The 12,822-nt window shown below is 49.1% G+C and overlaps 1 protein-coding gene across 1 annotated transcript in view; it reads right to left on the bottom strand.

The window, feature by feature from the left end:
* Positions 1–12,822, bottom strand: part of LOC140191692 (sterol O-acyltransferase 2-like) — a 43,746-nt gene that overhangs the window by 14,145 nt on the left and 16,779 nt on the right. Inside the window, exons 6-9 of the mRNA XM_072249342.1 lie at positions 9,283–9,390; positions 7,628–7,910; positions 5,722–5,797; positions 4,128–4,212 (exon numbers count right to left, since the gene is read on the bottom strand). Of these exons, the coding sequence (XP_072105443.1) occupies positions 4,128–4,212; positions 5,722–5,797; positions 7,628–7,910; positions 9,283–9,390 (552 nt within the window). The remainder of the gene's footprint in view (positions 1–4,127; positions 4,213–5,721; positions 5,798–7,627; positions 7,911–9,282; positions 9,391–12,822) is intronic.

Below are 12,822 nucleotides of genomic sequence, written 5' to 3'. Positions count from 1 at the left end.
TGTGGACATGGGAACACTTGCCCTGGTGATAAACGTGGGCGTGGGAACACGTATCCTCATGATTAACATGGACATGGGAACAGGTGTCCTGGTGATTAACGTGGGCGTGGGAACACGTCTCCTGGTGATTAACGTAGGCGTGGGAAATCGTGTCGTGGTGAGCAACGTGGGAGTGGGAACACCTGTCCTGGTGAGCAACGTGGGCGTGGGAACATATGTACTGGTGATTAGCGTGGACATGGGAACACGTATCCTGGTGATTAACGTGGGCGTTGGAACACGTGTCCTGGTGATCAACGTGGATGTGAGAACATGTGTCCTGGTGAGCAACGTGGACGTGGGAACACGTGTCCTCGTGATTAATGTGGACATGGGAACACGTGTCCTGGTGATTAACGTGGACGTGGGAATACGTGTCCTGGTGAGCAACAGGGACGTGGGAGCACGTGTCCTGGTGATTAACATGGACACGGAAACACATGTCCTGGTCATAAGCATGGGCATGGGAACACGTGTCCTGGTGATTAATGTATACATGGAAACACGTATCCTGGTGATTAATGTGGAAGTGGGAATACGTGTCCTGGTGAGCAACAGGAGCGTGGGAACACGTGCCCTGCTGATTAACATGGACCTGGTAACACGTGTCCTGGTGAGCAACAGGGGCGTGGGAACATGTGTCTTGGTGATTAACGTGGACATGGGAACACGTGCCCTGGTGATTAATGTGGGTTTGGGAACACGTGTCCTGGTGAGCAACAGAGGCATGGGAACACATGCCCTGGTGATTAATGTGAGTGTGGGAACACGTGTCCTGGTGAGCAACAGGGGCATGGGAACACATGTCCTGGTGAGCAACAGGGGCGTGGGAACACATGTCCTGGTGAGCAATGGGGGCGTGGGAACACGTGTCCTGGTGATTAACGTGGACATGGGAACACGTGCCCTGGTGATTAATGTGGGTTTGGGAACACGTGTCCTGGTGAGCAACAGAGGCGTGGGAACACATGCCTGGTGATTAATGTGAGTGTGGGAACACGTGTCCTGGTGAGCAACAGAGGTGTGGGAACACATGCCTGGTGATTAATGTGAGTGTGGGAACACGTGTCCTGGTGAGCAACAGGGGCGTGGGAACACATGCCTGGTGATTAATGTGAGTGTGGGAACACGTGTCCTGGTGAGCAACAGGGGCGTGGGAACACATGTCCTGGTGAGCAATGGGGGCGTGGGAACACTTGCCCTGGTGATTAACGTGGGTGTGGGAACACGTACCCCGGTGATTAATGTGGACATGGGAACAGTTGCCCTGGTGATTAATGTGGGCATGCGAACACGTACCCCGGTGATTAATGTGGACATGGGAACATGTGTCCTGGTGATTAACGTGGACATGGGAACACGTGTCCTGGTAAGCAACAGGAGCATGGGGTCGCATGTCATCGTGATTAATGTGCACATGGGAACACGTGCCCTGGTGATTAACGTGGGCGTGGGAACACGTGTCCTGGTGATTAATGTGGACATGGGAACACGTGTCCTGGTAAGCAACAGGAGTGTGCGAACATGTGTCCTGGTGATTAACGTGGACCTGGGAACACGTGTCCTGGTGATAAATGTATATATGGAAACACGTATCCTGGTGATTAACGTGTCCTGGTGAGCAACAGGAGCATGGAAACACGTGTCCTGCTGATTAACATGGACCTGGTAACATGTGTCCTGGTGAGCAACAGGGGCGTGGGAACATGTGCCCTGGTGATTAACGTGGACATGGGAACACGTGTCCTGTTGATTAACATGGACATGGGAACAAGTGTCCTGGTGGTTAACGTGGTTGTGGGAACACGTGTCCTGTTGATTAAAGTGGACATGGGAACACGTGTCCTGGTAAGCAACAGGAGCATGGGGTCACATGTCATCGTGATTAATGTGGACATGGGAACACGTGCCCTGGTGATTAACGTGGGCGTGGGAACACGTGTCCTGGTGATTAACGTGGACGTGGGATCACGTGTTCTGGTGATTAACGTGGGTGTCGGAACATGTGTCCTGGTGATTAATGTGGATGTGGGAACACGTGTCCTGGTGAGCAACAGGAGCATGGGAACATTGGTCCTGGTGATTAACATGGATGTGGGAACACGTGTCCTGGTGAGCAACAGGGGCATGGGAACATGTGTCCTAGTGATTAACGTGGACATGGGAACACGCGTCCTGGTGAGCAACAGGGGCATGGGAATGCGTGTAATCATGATTAATGTGGACATGGGAACACATGTCCTGCTGATTAACGTAGACCTGGTAACACGTGTCCTGGTGAGCAACAGGGGCGTGGGAACATGTGTCCTGGTGAGCAACTGGGGCATGGGAACACGTATCCTGGTGACTAATGTGGACATGGGAACACGTGTCCTGCTGATTAATGTGGACATGGGAACACGTGTCCTGCTGATTAATGTGGACATGGGAACACGTGTTCTGTTGAGCAACAGGGGTGTGGGAACACGCGTGTAATCGTGATTAATGTGGACGTGGGATCACGTGTTCTGGTGATTAACATGGGTGTGGTAACACGTGTCCTGGTGAGCAACAGGAGCATGGGAACATGGGTCCTGGTGATTAACATGGATGTGGGAACACGTGTCCTGGTGAGCAACAGGGGCATGAGAACATGTGTCCTGGTGATTAACGTGGACATGGGAACACGTGTCCTGGTGAGCAACAGGGGCATGAGAACATGTGTCCTGGTGATTAACGTGGACATGGGAACACATGTCCTGCTGATTAATGTGGACCTGGTAACACGTGTCCTGGTGAGCAACAGGGGCGTGGGAACATGTGTCCTGGTGAGCAACTGGGGCATGGGAACACATGTCCTGGTGACTAATGTGGACATGGGAACAAGTGTCCTGGTGAGCAACAGGAGCGTGGGAATGCATGTCCTCATGATTAATGTGGACATGGGAACACGTGTCCTGCTGATTAATGTGGACATGGGAATACGTGTCCTGGTGAGCAACAGGGGCGTGGGAACACATGTTCTGGTGATTAACGTGGACGTGGGATCACGTGTTCTGGTGATTAACATGGGTGTGGGAACACGTGTCCTGGTGATTAATGTGGACGTGGGAACACGTGTCCTGGTGAGCAACAGGAGCATGGGAACATGGGTCCTGGTGATTAACATGGATGTGGGAACACGTGTCCTGGTGAGCAACAGGGGCATGGGAACATGTGCCCTGGTGATTAACGTGAACATGGGAACACGTGTCCTGGTGAGCAACAGGGGCATGGGAACGCGTGTAATCGTGATTAACGTGGACATGGGAACACATGTCCTGCTGATTAACGTGGACCTGGTAACACGTGTCCTGGTGAGCAACAGGGGCGTGGGAACACGTGTCCTGGTGAGCAACTGGGGCATGGGAACACGTGTAATCGTGATTAATGTGGACATGGGAACACATGTCCTGCTGATTAACGTGGACCTGGTAACACGTGTCCTGCTGATTAATGTGGACATGGGAACACGTGTTCTGTTGAGCAACAGGGGTGTGGGAACACGTGTCCTGGTGATTAACGTGGACATGGGAACACGTGTCCAGGTGAGCAACAGAAACATGGGAACACGTGTCCTGGTGATTAACGTGGACATGGGAACGCATGTCCTCGTGATTAATGTGGACATGGGAACACGTGTCCTGGTGAGCAACAGGGGTGTGGGAATGCACGTCCTGGTGGGGTTACCAGGAAAGGCAGAATAAACTGGAGACATTCTCAAAGGAGCAGCAGCTCTGGACCATCATAACGGGGACACAGACAAAGGAAATGAAAATGTTTATCACCAGCTGTACAGTAGGCACCCATCCTAAAGTTGAAGGAGGTAGAAGGAAGAGGCATTTTAGATTCAACTCCTTTAGACAGGGGGAGGTGAGTGTCTGGAATGGGCTGCCCAATGCATTTGACACAAGGGTTGGAGTGGGCATCGATCACAGTGGACAGTTTCTGTTTTGAGCCCCACAACCCAAGAATAACCACAAGGGAGGACACCCCTTGCACCAACAAAACAGGAGGGAAGGGACATGGGGGAAGAGGAAAGTCCCATTTAGTGAGAGGGTGAGTCCTACCTGGGATAGGAGTCTCGGTAGATGAGAGTAGGGCAGAACAAGAAGTAAAGGTAACAGGAGAGCGTTGGCATCTGAAGCTCTTTGCCTATAAATAAAAAATAAACAAAAAATCAGTTCACAAACTGGCACTTCATTTGGAATGAGTTCAGGGTGTATTACCTGTAAGTATTACTAGCATTGGATCACATTGTTTTTTTTTTCTGATGGGGGCACATGTGGTGTCAGTACGTCAGGCCAGGGAAAGGGAATATCTGGGAGGCCCCACACACACCGGTTCTCCATCTGTCAACTCGTCTGGAGGGAACTGATGCAGCTACTTGGCCAAGGGCAACCTCGGGCTCAGGCGTGAGGAGCGGACGCTGGCCAAGGACAATATCCAGTGTTTATCTAACACTATGAAAAATGAAGAGAAAATGTACTCCATTTAAAAGAAAAAAAGAAGTTCATGAATAGGGTAATACCATCAGGTGCCTACAGGTGGCGGTAGATACCACGGAGTCCAGTTACGGGGAAGGGCGGCCGGGGTTGGGGGGGGCAAAGAAAGCTGCTCACTGTTGGAAATTACTGGGTTACATAGTATATATAAGGTCTTAGCTAGTTGAGAGGCCTCTGCTGATGCATGACTGAAAGTGAAGTCATTGAGTTCAGGCAGAGTGGAAGTAAAGGGAGGAACCATCTTTTAGTGAGCTGGAATTTGAACTGTTGGGAGTTTACTGAGAGTTCACACTGTACAAACAAAAGGGCAGAGTTTAACCGAAAGATTATCCTTGTACAAACTCAACTGCTAATTGCTTACAGAGGATAGAAGATCTCTGGATATCTAAAAGTAAACATTATGCTTAAGCAAAAAGAGGAAAAATAACCCAGAAAATCGATAATGATTTTAAACATATACAAAATCAATCAGCTCCTTCAAAAGAAATAAGGCCAATAAACTTGACACTATTTTATGGAAAAAAACATGGTCCAAAACCAAGGTTAGACAAAAGAGCAAAGCTCCCTCTGCACTACCTGTTTACACACTCCCAGGCATGAATCAGCCACGTGGTAAATCTCCCTCTACAACGTCCCATCACACACTCCGAGGGTCAGAGAGTGCAGCTCCCTCTACAACGTCCCATCCCACACTCCGAGGGTCAGAGAGTACAGCTCCCTCTACAACGTCCCATCACACACTCCGAGGGTCAGAGAGTGCAGCTCCCTCTACAACGTCCCATCACACACTCCGAGGGTCAGAGAGTGCAGCTCCCTCTACAACGTCCCATCACACACTCCGAGGATCAGAGAGTGCAGCTCCCTCTACAACGTCCCATCATACACTCCGAGGGTCAGAGAGTGCAGCTCCCTCTACAATGTCCCATCACACACCCCCAAGGTCAGGCACAGAGTGAATCTCCCTCTGTACTGACCCATCACACATTTCCAGGGTTGGAACAGCACAGATTTATTGTGGCCTTGGGACTGGCACCAGTGGGGGCATCTTGTACGTGAGCAGATCACATGCAGGATGTGCTAGCCCCCACAACCTGAACTCAGCTTAAACTGACAGTGAATTGCATTGGTTGATAGAGATCATTGTAAGTTCGATCCTTACCTTCTGATGGTTTTGCCTTCAGTACTTTTGGAATATTTTCCCGTATGTAAGAGTAACTCTTCATCACTAAACGAATCTAGTGTAAAGAAAAACTCAAGTTATCCACTCAAATCATGCTTAAATAATTGTCAATAACTACCTCATCAAATCTCTCTGCAGATTTGGCAACTAAACATAGTACTTCCTCCAGGACAGCCTCCTGCACTCAGACAGGTCTTTGTTTCAGCTCAGTTCAGGCAACAGAAGCAGAAGGTTGACCACTGAGCTCAGGACAAACGGAACTTCAAGTCACAGAACTACAGCACTGAAACAGTCCGTGCTGGCCATGATTTCCATCTAAGCTAGTCCAATTTGCCCGTATTTGGCCCATAGCCCTCTGAACCTTTCCTATCTATGTACCTGGCCAAGTGTCTTTTAAATTCTGTTAATGCACTCGAATTAACCTCATCTCCCAGTAGCTCATTCCATGCACAGACCACTCTCTAGGTGAAAAGGTTGGATAAACTTGGTTGTTTTTTGAGGGGCACAGACGGAGGAGACTGCCAGTATCTTTTTCCTAGGGTCAAAGTATCTAATAATGGAGAACATGCTTTTAAGGTGAGAGGGAGCACGTTCAAAGAGATTGCACGGGACAAGTTTTTTACATAGAGTGGTGGGTGCCAGGAGTGGTGGTGGAGGGGTGCTTAAGAAGCTTTTGCATAGGCACATGAATGCACAGAGAATGAAAGGTATGGACATCATGTCAGCAGAAGAAATTAGTTAGACGTTTAATTAGTTTGACACAGCACTGTGGTCCAGATGACCTGTTTCTGTGCTGCACTGATCTATGTTCTGTAATAAACCAATTCCCAGATTTCTAGCATCTGCATTTTTCTTTGATTTTCACCTTTCAGGAGTTTATCTCTGGCCAGAGTTGGACTGATAACATAAACACCACGGCTACGAAGTAGATCAGAGGCTGGAGATTCCACCGTGAGTGAACACGCTTTGACCCTCCCACACCACACCGTTCACCCCCTTCACCACTCCTCACCTCTGAGCCCGAGACTGTCCTCAACCACTACAGCAACCTCTCAAAGCTACACCAGCAGCCCCTCCCAAACCTGCGACCTGTCTGGTGGCCGGAAGCACCACCTGCAGGTTCCCCTCCAGGGAAAAGTGGCTCAGTGCACAGGGTGATGGGGGCCACTTCGGGGACACCTTGACAAAACAGCAGAGCTGCTGGCCAGACAGTCTGCTCAAATGGAGACGCTTGCTACGCCATTTCAGAAGGCATTTGGGAGTCAGTCGTATTGCAATGAGACCAGATCAGGTAAGGATCAGTTTCTTTAGAGGATATTAGCAGTTGTGATGTGGGCTTTTTCAAATCATTGAGCCCATTTCATACTCACCATGACTGAGGCTAACTTTTGATTTGAGGTGATTGAAGCAGAGTCAAACAGCATGGAAACAGACCTTGCGGCCCACCTGCACCATGGTAACCAAGGAGCCCACCTAAGCCAATCCCATTTACCTGCATGTGACACAACTCCCTCTAAAACTTTACTATCCATGTACATTTGCTAATGCCTTTTTAATGCTGTTAATGTACCTGCCTCAAATACTTCCTCTGGCAGCTCATTCCACATATTCACCATCCTCTGGATGAAGAAGTTGCTGCTAAGGTCCCTTTAAGATCTTTCTCCCCCTCCCTCGCCTTAAATCCATGCCCTTTAGTTTTGAGTTCCTTTTCTCAAGGAAAAATACTGTGTGCATTCACCCTGTCAGTGCCCATTCACCACTTTCCAGTTCACTGAATTTCTGTTCTTCAGTGTGTGCTCTGACTTACTAGTGGACCTTAAACTAACAAACCCAAACAACAGCAAGGACAAGCAGTGCACAGGATCAGTGAGGCTGTAGGCTGTACCTGTTCCAGTATCACAATAAACCTCGAGGCTGGAGGCAGCTCGTAATGAATGACCGTGTAGATGGGATAGAATCCAAGGACATAGACTTGGCACAGAATAAGCACCAACCCAAAGACCAGAGTGGAGAGGCGAGGATATCTGACCAGGTGATACGAGCTTCCCCACATATCCAGAGCTTTGTAGGGCACAATCAGAGTGTACAGGAAGAGACAGATCCAGGCAAAAAGCACTCTGTGTGGTTGACCAAAAGCATAAACCAGCAGGTCAAATTCAAGTATTAGCCTGAAAGAGGAAAAATAAATGAGTTAAAAGTCCCATCCCAAACAACTCAGGTCATAGAATCCCAGATAAGAAGTTCTCAAGAAGTCTTACACTAAGTGAATTTCTATACATAACCCCCTAAACCCTTCAATTACCCGCTCCCAGAGATTTGTCATTTTGTTATAACCCTCACCCTAAACCCATTGTCTAAATCCCAGCCTGCAGCTCACTCCTGGGGATCTGTTATGCTACATAAAACCCCCAGAAACCCTGGATTAGATTCCAACCTGTAACACACTTCCTGGGATCTGGTATTCTATCCATAATGCATTCGAACCCCTGGATTAGATCCCAGCCTGTAACCCACTCCCAGGATCTGTTTCTGTGTATAATTCCCTTTGGAAACCCTCAATTAAATACCACCCTATTGCTCACTCCCGGGCTGAGGCATCCCTGGTACTTTTTCTGGCCATGCCAGCTGCCCAATAATGCTAGGGGATTGCTCTGGAATCATTCTGGATGCATTGCTGGACTCCTCTAGCTTGTGAACAGTAGCTGGTCCCCGACCACAGGCTCCACAGACCATGTGACTGAGTGCCTACTGGGAACAGCGCTGAGGCCAGCGTGGTTGACTCCAGCGATGGCAATGCTGGCACGGAGTGTGTACCGCCCAGTTCAGTTGCCCACACTCTGGAGTGCCCGTGACAGCAGCTGCTTCCTCGGCAACACGCTCAACATGCTGGGGGAACTCAGCAGGTCAGGCAGCATCTATGGAGGGGGGTGAACGGTCCATGTTTCAGGCTGAGACACCTTCATCAGGACTGGAAGGGAAGGGGAAGGATGCCAGAATAAGAAGGTGGGGGAAGGGGAAAGAGTACAAGCTGAGACCAGGTGAGTGGAAGGTGGGTGAATGGGGGAGGGGGTTGAAGTAAGAAGCTGGGAGATGATAGTTGGAAGAGATAAAGGGCTGAAGAAGGAGTGATCTGATAGGAGAGGACAGTGGTCCATGGGAGAAAGGGAGGGAGGCAAGGAACCAGAGTGCGGGGGGGGAGGGGGGGTAATGGGCACGTCATGAAGGCAGGGAGGGGAAGGGAAAGGATGAGAGGGCCAGTAGAATGGAGAATGGGGGAATAAAATAATAAAGTGGGGGAGTAGAGTGGAGTGGTTGCCAGAGGTTAGAGGAGTCAATGTTCGTGTCATCTGGTTGGAAGCTACCCTGATGGTATATGAGGTTTTGCTCTTCCAACCTGGATTGGCCTCACTGTGGCATTGGAGAGGCCATGGCCCAACATGTCGGCATGGGAATGGGAAGTGCAATTGAAGTAGGTGGCCAGCAGGAGGCCCTGGCTGGAGTGAAGGTGCTCGACGAAGCTCCACAGATCAGTGCTCTCACCTGCCCTCGTCAATGAATTCAACTGCCACCGTACTGACGACGAACACGATTAACAGAGCGATGAACATGTGATATATTGTCTGAATGTGAGGACTCTCGAACAGTTCACTGGAAGAGAACGGAGGCAGTTAGCATGTCCTAGACCAGAGTGCCCTCATCAAACCCAGCCCATCGAGGACTATCCGGGCTCTTCTCCAACTCAGGGGTTTCTGATCTGAATTCTGTTCAGTTCGCCATTGTGCTCCCCTGGATTGGGAACCGGCAAGTGCCGGGCATGCCTCAGGGACAACATGCTCACTTCTGAGACAGAAGTCTATCTCGCTCATACCCTGCTCTCAAGGTTTGAGAGCCAAGTTCAGGCTGACGTTTCACTGCTGAAGTGGTCCACTGTGGCGGGCGGAGGGAAGCAGGACTGAAGGAGATCTGCACTGTCGTGTACTTGACACTGTGGATCCTGCCTACTGGGGGGCGTCACTCCCCCAGACGTGCCTGGAACTGCTGAAGCCCTGGGTTCACCTGCTTTACATGAAGGAGCTATCAATTCAATGCAGTCAGTCAGCTGGGGAGTGACTGTCAGGATGCCCACGTTTGCAGCCTGCTGGCTGGCAAGTTACTCAGAGTGGCTCTTCCCATGTTTTCTGCAGCTTGTGTTGGCATTAGTCGGGTACAGCTCTCCCCACCATTGAGGCCATCTACAAGTTTAAAGAGAGCAAATCTGCCCCAAAGCATTTATTGATGCGTAATTGAGGGCATACTGACCCACGGCTTGACAGTACGGTGCACTAGCTGCAACAAGGTCGACCAATCAGCACTTCAGCAAGTGATCGGGATGCAACTACCGGATATGGAAACCTTCTACAACTCACGATGTCTGCGGTGGGCTTGCAAAATTGCGATGGACTCATCCCACCCCAGTAAATCGCCAGTTCGATCTCCTACCATATGACAGGAGATACAGAAACATCTCTGCACGGACATCCAGACTGAAAAACAGCTTTTCCCCCAGGGCTGTAGTACAACTGAACATTGCCCCATTTTAGAATTGTTTGTTTTTAATTCAGTCATAAATTGGAGTCACTCTAAATAACATGGGTGTTATTTTAAAAGCAAAGTTTCATGGTATTTATCCCCTGGGTATGAACCTATGACAACAATAAACTTGAACCACCCATCAATGGGATCCCTGGATTGTGTTGTGTGAGTTCCTGGGCAAGTACTGTGTGCCAAATAGCCCAAGGCAAGTAGCAAGCAGAGTTACTGATTTTACTACTGAACTCGATGTTGAGACAGAGGTTTAAGCGCTGTGCAAATCGGAAAGGTCGGTTACAGGCCAAATCAAGGTGGTGAGGTCCATGCCACAGAGCATACCAATTTGAGTGAACTTGATGTTTGGATGTTGAATTAGGCACCAGAGCAAACTGAAAAGGTCAGGGTGTCAGGGCCCGAGGTGAGGGGTGAGCTGGTTCAGATCGCTGCTCAACTAGTTTTACTCAGCTCTGCGCTCAACTATGGGACACTATTTGCTTCCAGTTTTTTTTTCTCTCTGCACATTAAATGCTCAATGGTGCTCTTTTTTTCGTATGGGTTCTTTTGGGTTTCTTTGTTTCGTGCCTTCCTGTTCGGGGACAAATCTCGAGATTATATAATGTACACATAGTTTGATAATAAATGTACTTTGAACCTTTGAACAATGCTGCAGAGATCCTGCAGTGGGGACTGGCACTGGCGAGGTAGGCAGGTTCCCCGTGGACACTTGGTGCCACAGAGCCCGACAGGAGGTGAGGGTGATTCATATGATGCACTCATCTTAGACGTGCAACCCAGTGAATTCTGCAAAAGGATCATCAGAAGGAGACTGATCTCCAAGCCAAAGAGAACACGAAACTAGACTGCGAGCTTGGCTAAAGCAGAATGCTTTATGGAAATCCTTAAAACAGAAAGAGAGAGGGGAGGTTTGGGCAGGGTGTTCCAGAGCTTTGGGCCTCTACTACAAAGGCACAGCCGCTAATGGTAGAGTGATTAAAATCAGGGAAGTGCAAGAGCCAGGATTGGAGGAACATAGTATGAAAGGACTGGTGGACGTTCAAAGAAAACGCAGCAATAAAGTAACTTGACCCTTGTTCCAATTTGTAACAATGAATACAAGGCTTCATTTGAAGTAACCCACTCAACCTGCAGGCAAAGGTTCCTGAGCTGGAAAGGACAGGGAGTTCGCCTACCTTTCACCTGCTGTTAGCTTTACGCACAGCAAAGGAGATTTCTCCCTTTGAAGTTTTCCAATCCAGTCTTACATCATTTGCACAGCTGGTTTTAGGAGTATGACAAAGGGACTTCAACTTGTAATATTGACTCTGTTTCTCCACAGGTGCTGCCTGGCTTGTTGAGTGCCGTTATTTTTATTTCAGATTTTTAGCATTTGCAATATTTTTTTAAAATTTTGTTCATTGCTTTCTCTGAGCTGGCAATCCCCTGATAAGGACCCTTGCTTCTAACTCAGAGTCCTGGCTACAGGCTAAGCCAAGTATCTCTTGAGTGAGATGCTGCTCTGTCCATACTGGCAAATCCCAGGATTGCCAATGTGTGGCCCAGCCAGGAACACTAGAATTTCAGGAGTCCTCTCGTCTGCATTTCTCGCAGTTGTTCAAAATTGTGAATCCAGAGCAAAATAGGAGCAAGCTGCTCAGCAAAGATTACGTGAATCTGCCGTGGCCCAGTTAAGCCGTGACTAATTAGGAAAGGGGTGGACTCAGCGAGGTCACTGTCAGGTCAGTGCCAGCCTGCTTTCAGTCCCTTGCTTTGCAAGGCTGTTGCCCTGAGCTTGGTCAAGTGCCCCATGAAATCGGACTGACACCAGACTCATAGAGGTGGTAGGGGCAAATACATTGGAGGCTTTTAAGAGACGTTTGGATAGGCACATGGATGTAAGGAAGATAGAGGGATATGGACATGGTGTATGTAGGAGGGATTAGTGTTTGGGTGTTTTTTGATTTGCTTTTTAGCTGGTTCAGCACAACATTGTGGGCCGAATGGCCTGTTCCTGTGCTGTACTCTTCAATGTCCTATGCTCTATGTTCATTACTGGCTCCTATTGCCGAGACACCTTTATGAAAAAGATCGAGCACGGTGCAAAAAAAGTAAGACAGCTGCGGTCCTTGATGGCACATGCCCCAACTGACATCTCCTCATACCACCTCGCCGAGAGCGGGGTTGGGGGGTGATGCGTTGTCAAATGCACCACCCTGAACTGGGATTTGCCTTTCCTCCACACCTTACTCCACCTTCACCGTGATCACAAGAACTCGGAGGAGAGCAAGGCTACTTGGTCTCCTAAGCCTGCTGCATCACTCGATGAGATTGTGGCTGGTCTTTTATCTCAGTTTTCCTGCATTTCCCCATGCTTAGAGTCATAGATCAAAGCAGCATTGATGCAAGCCCCTTGGCCCAGCGAGTCCGTGCCTACTTCTTAATTCCTGTAATGTTCAATTGGAAAGAGACATCACAAAAAGAGGCCATTTAGTTCATCATGCTTGTGCTAGTTCC

This window comes from Mobula birostris, chromosome X (assembly GCF_030028105.1).
Source record: "Mobula birostris isolate sMobBir1 chromosome X, sMobBir1.hap1, whole genome shotgun sequence".
Classification (NCBI taxonomy): Eukaryota; Metazoa; Chordata; class Chondrichthyes; order Myliobatiformes; family Myliobatidae; genus Mobula; species Mobula birostris.
This window is presented reverse-complemented; position numbering and strand designations above follow the sequence as displayed.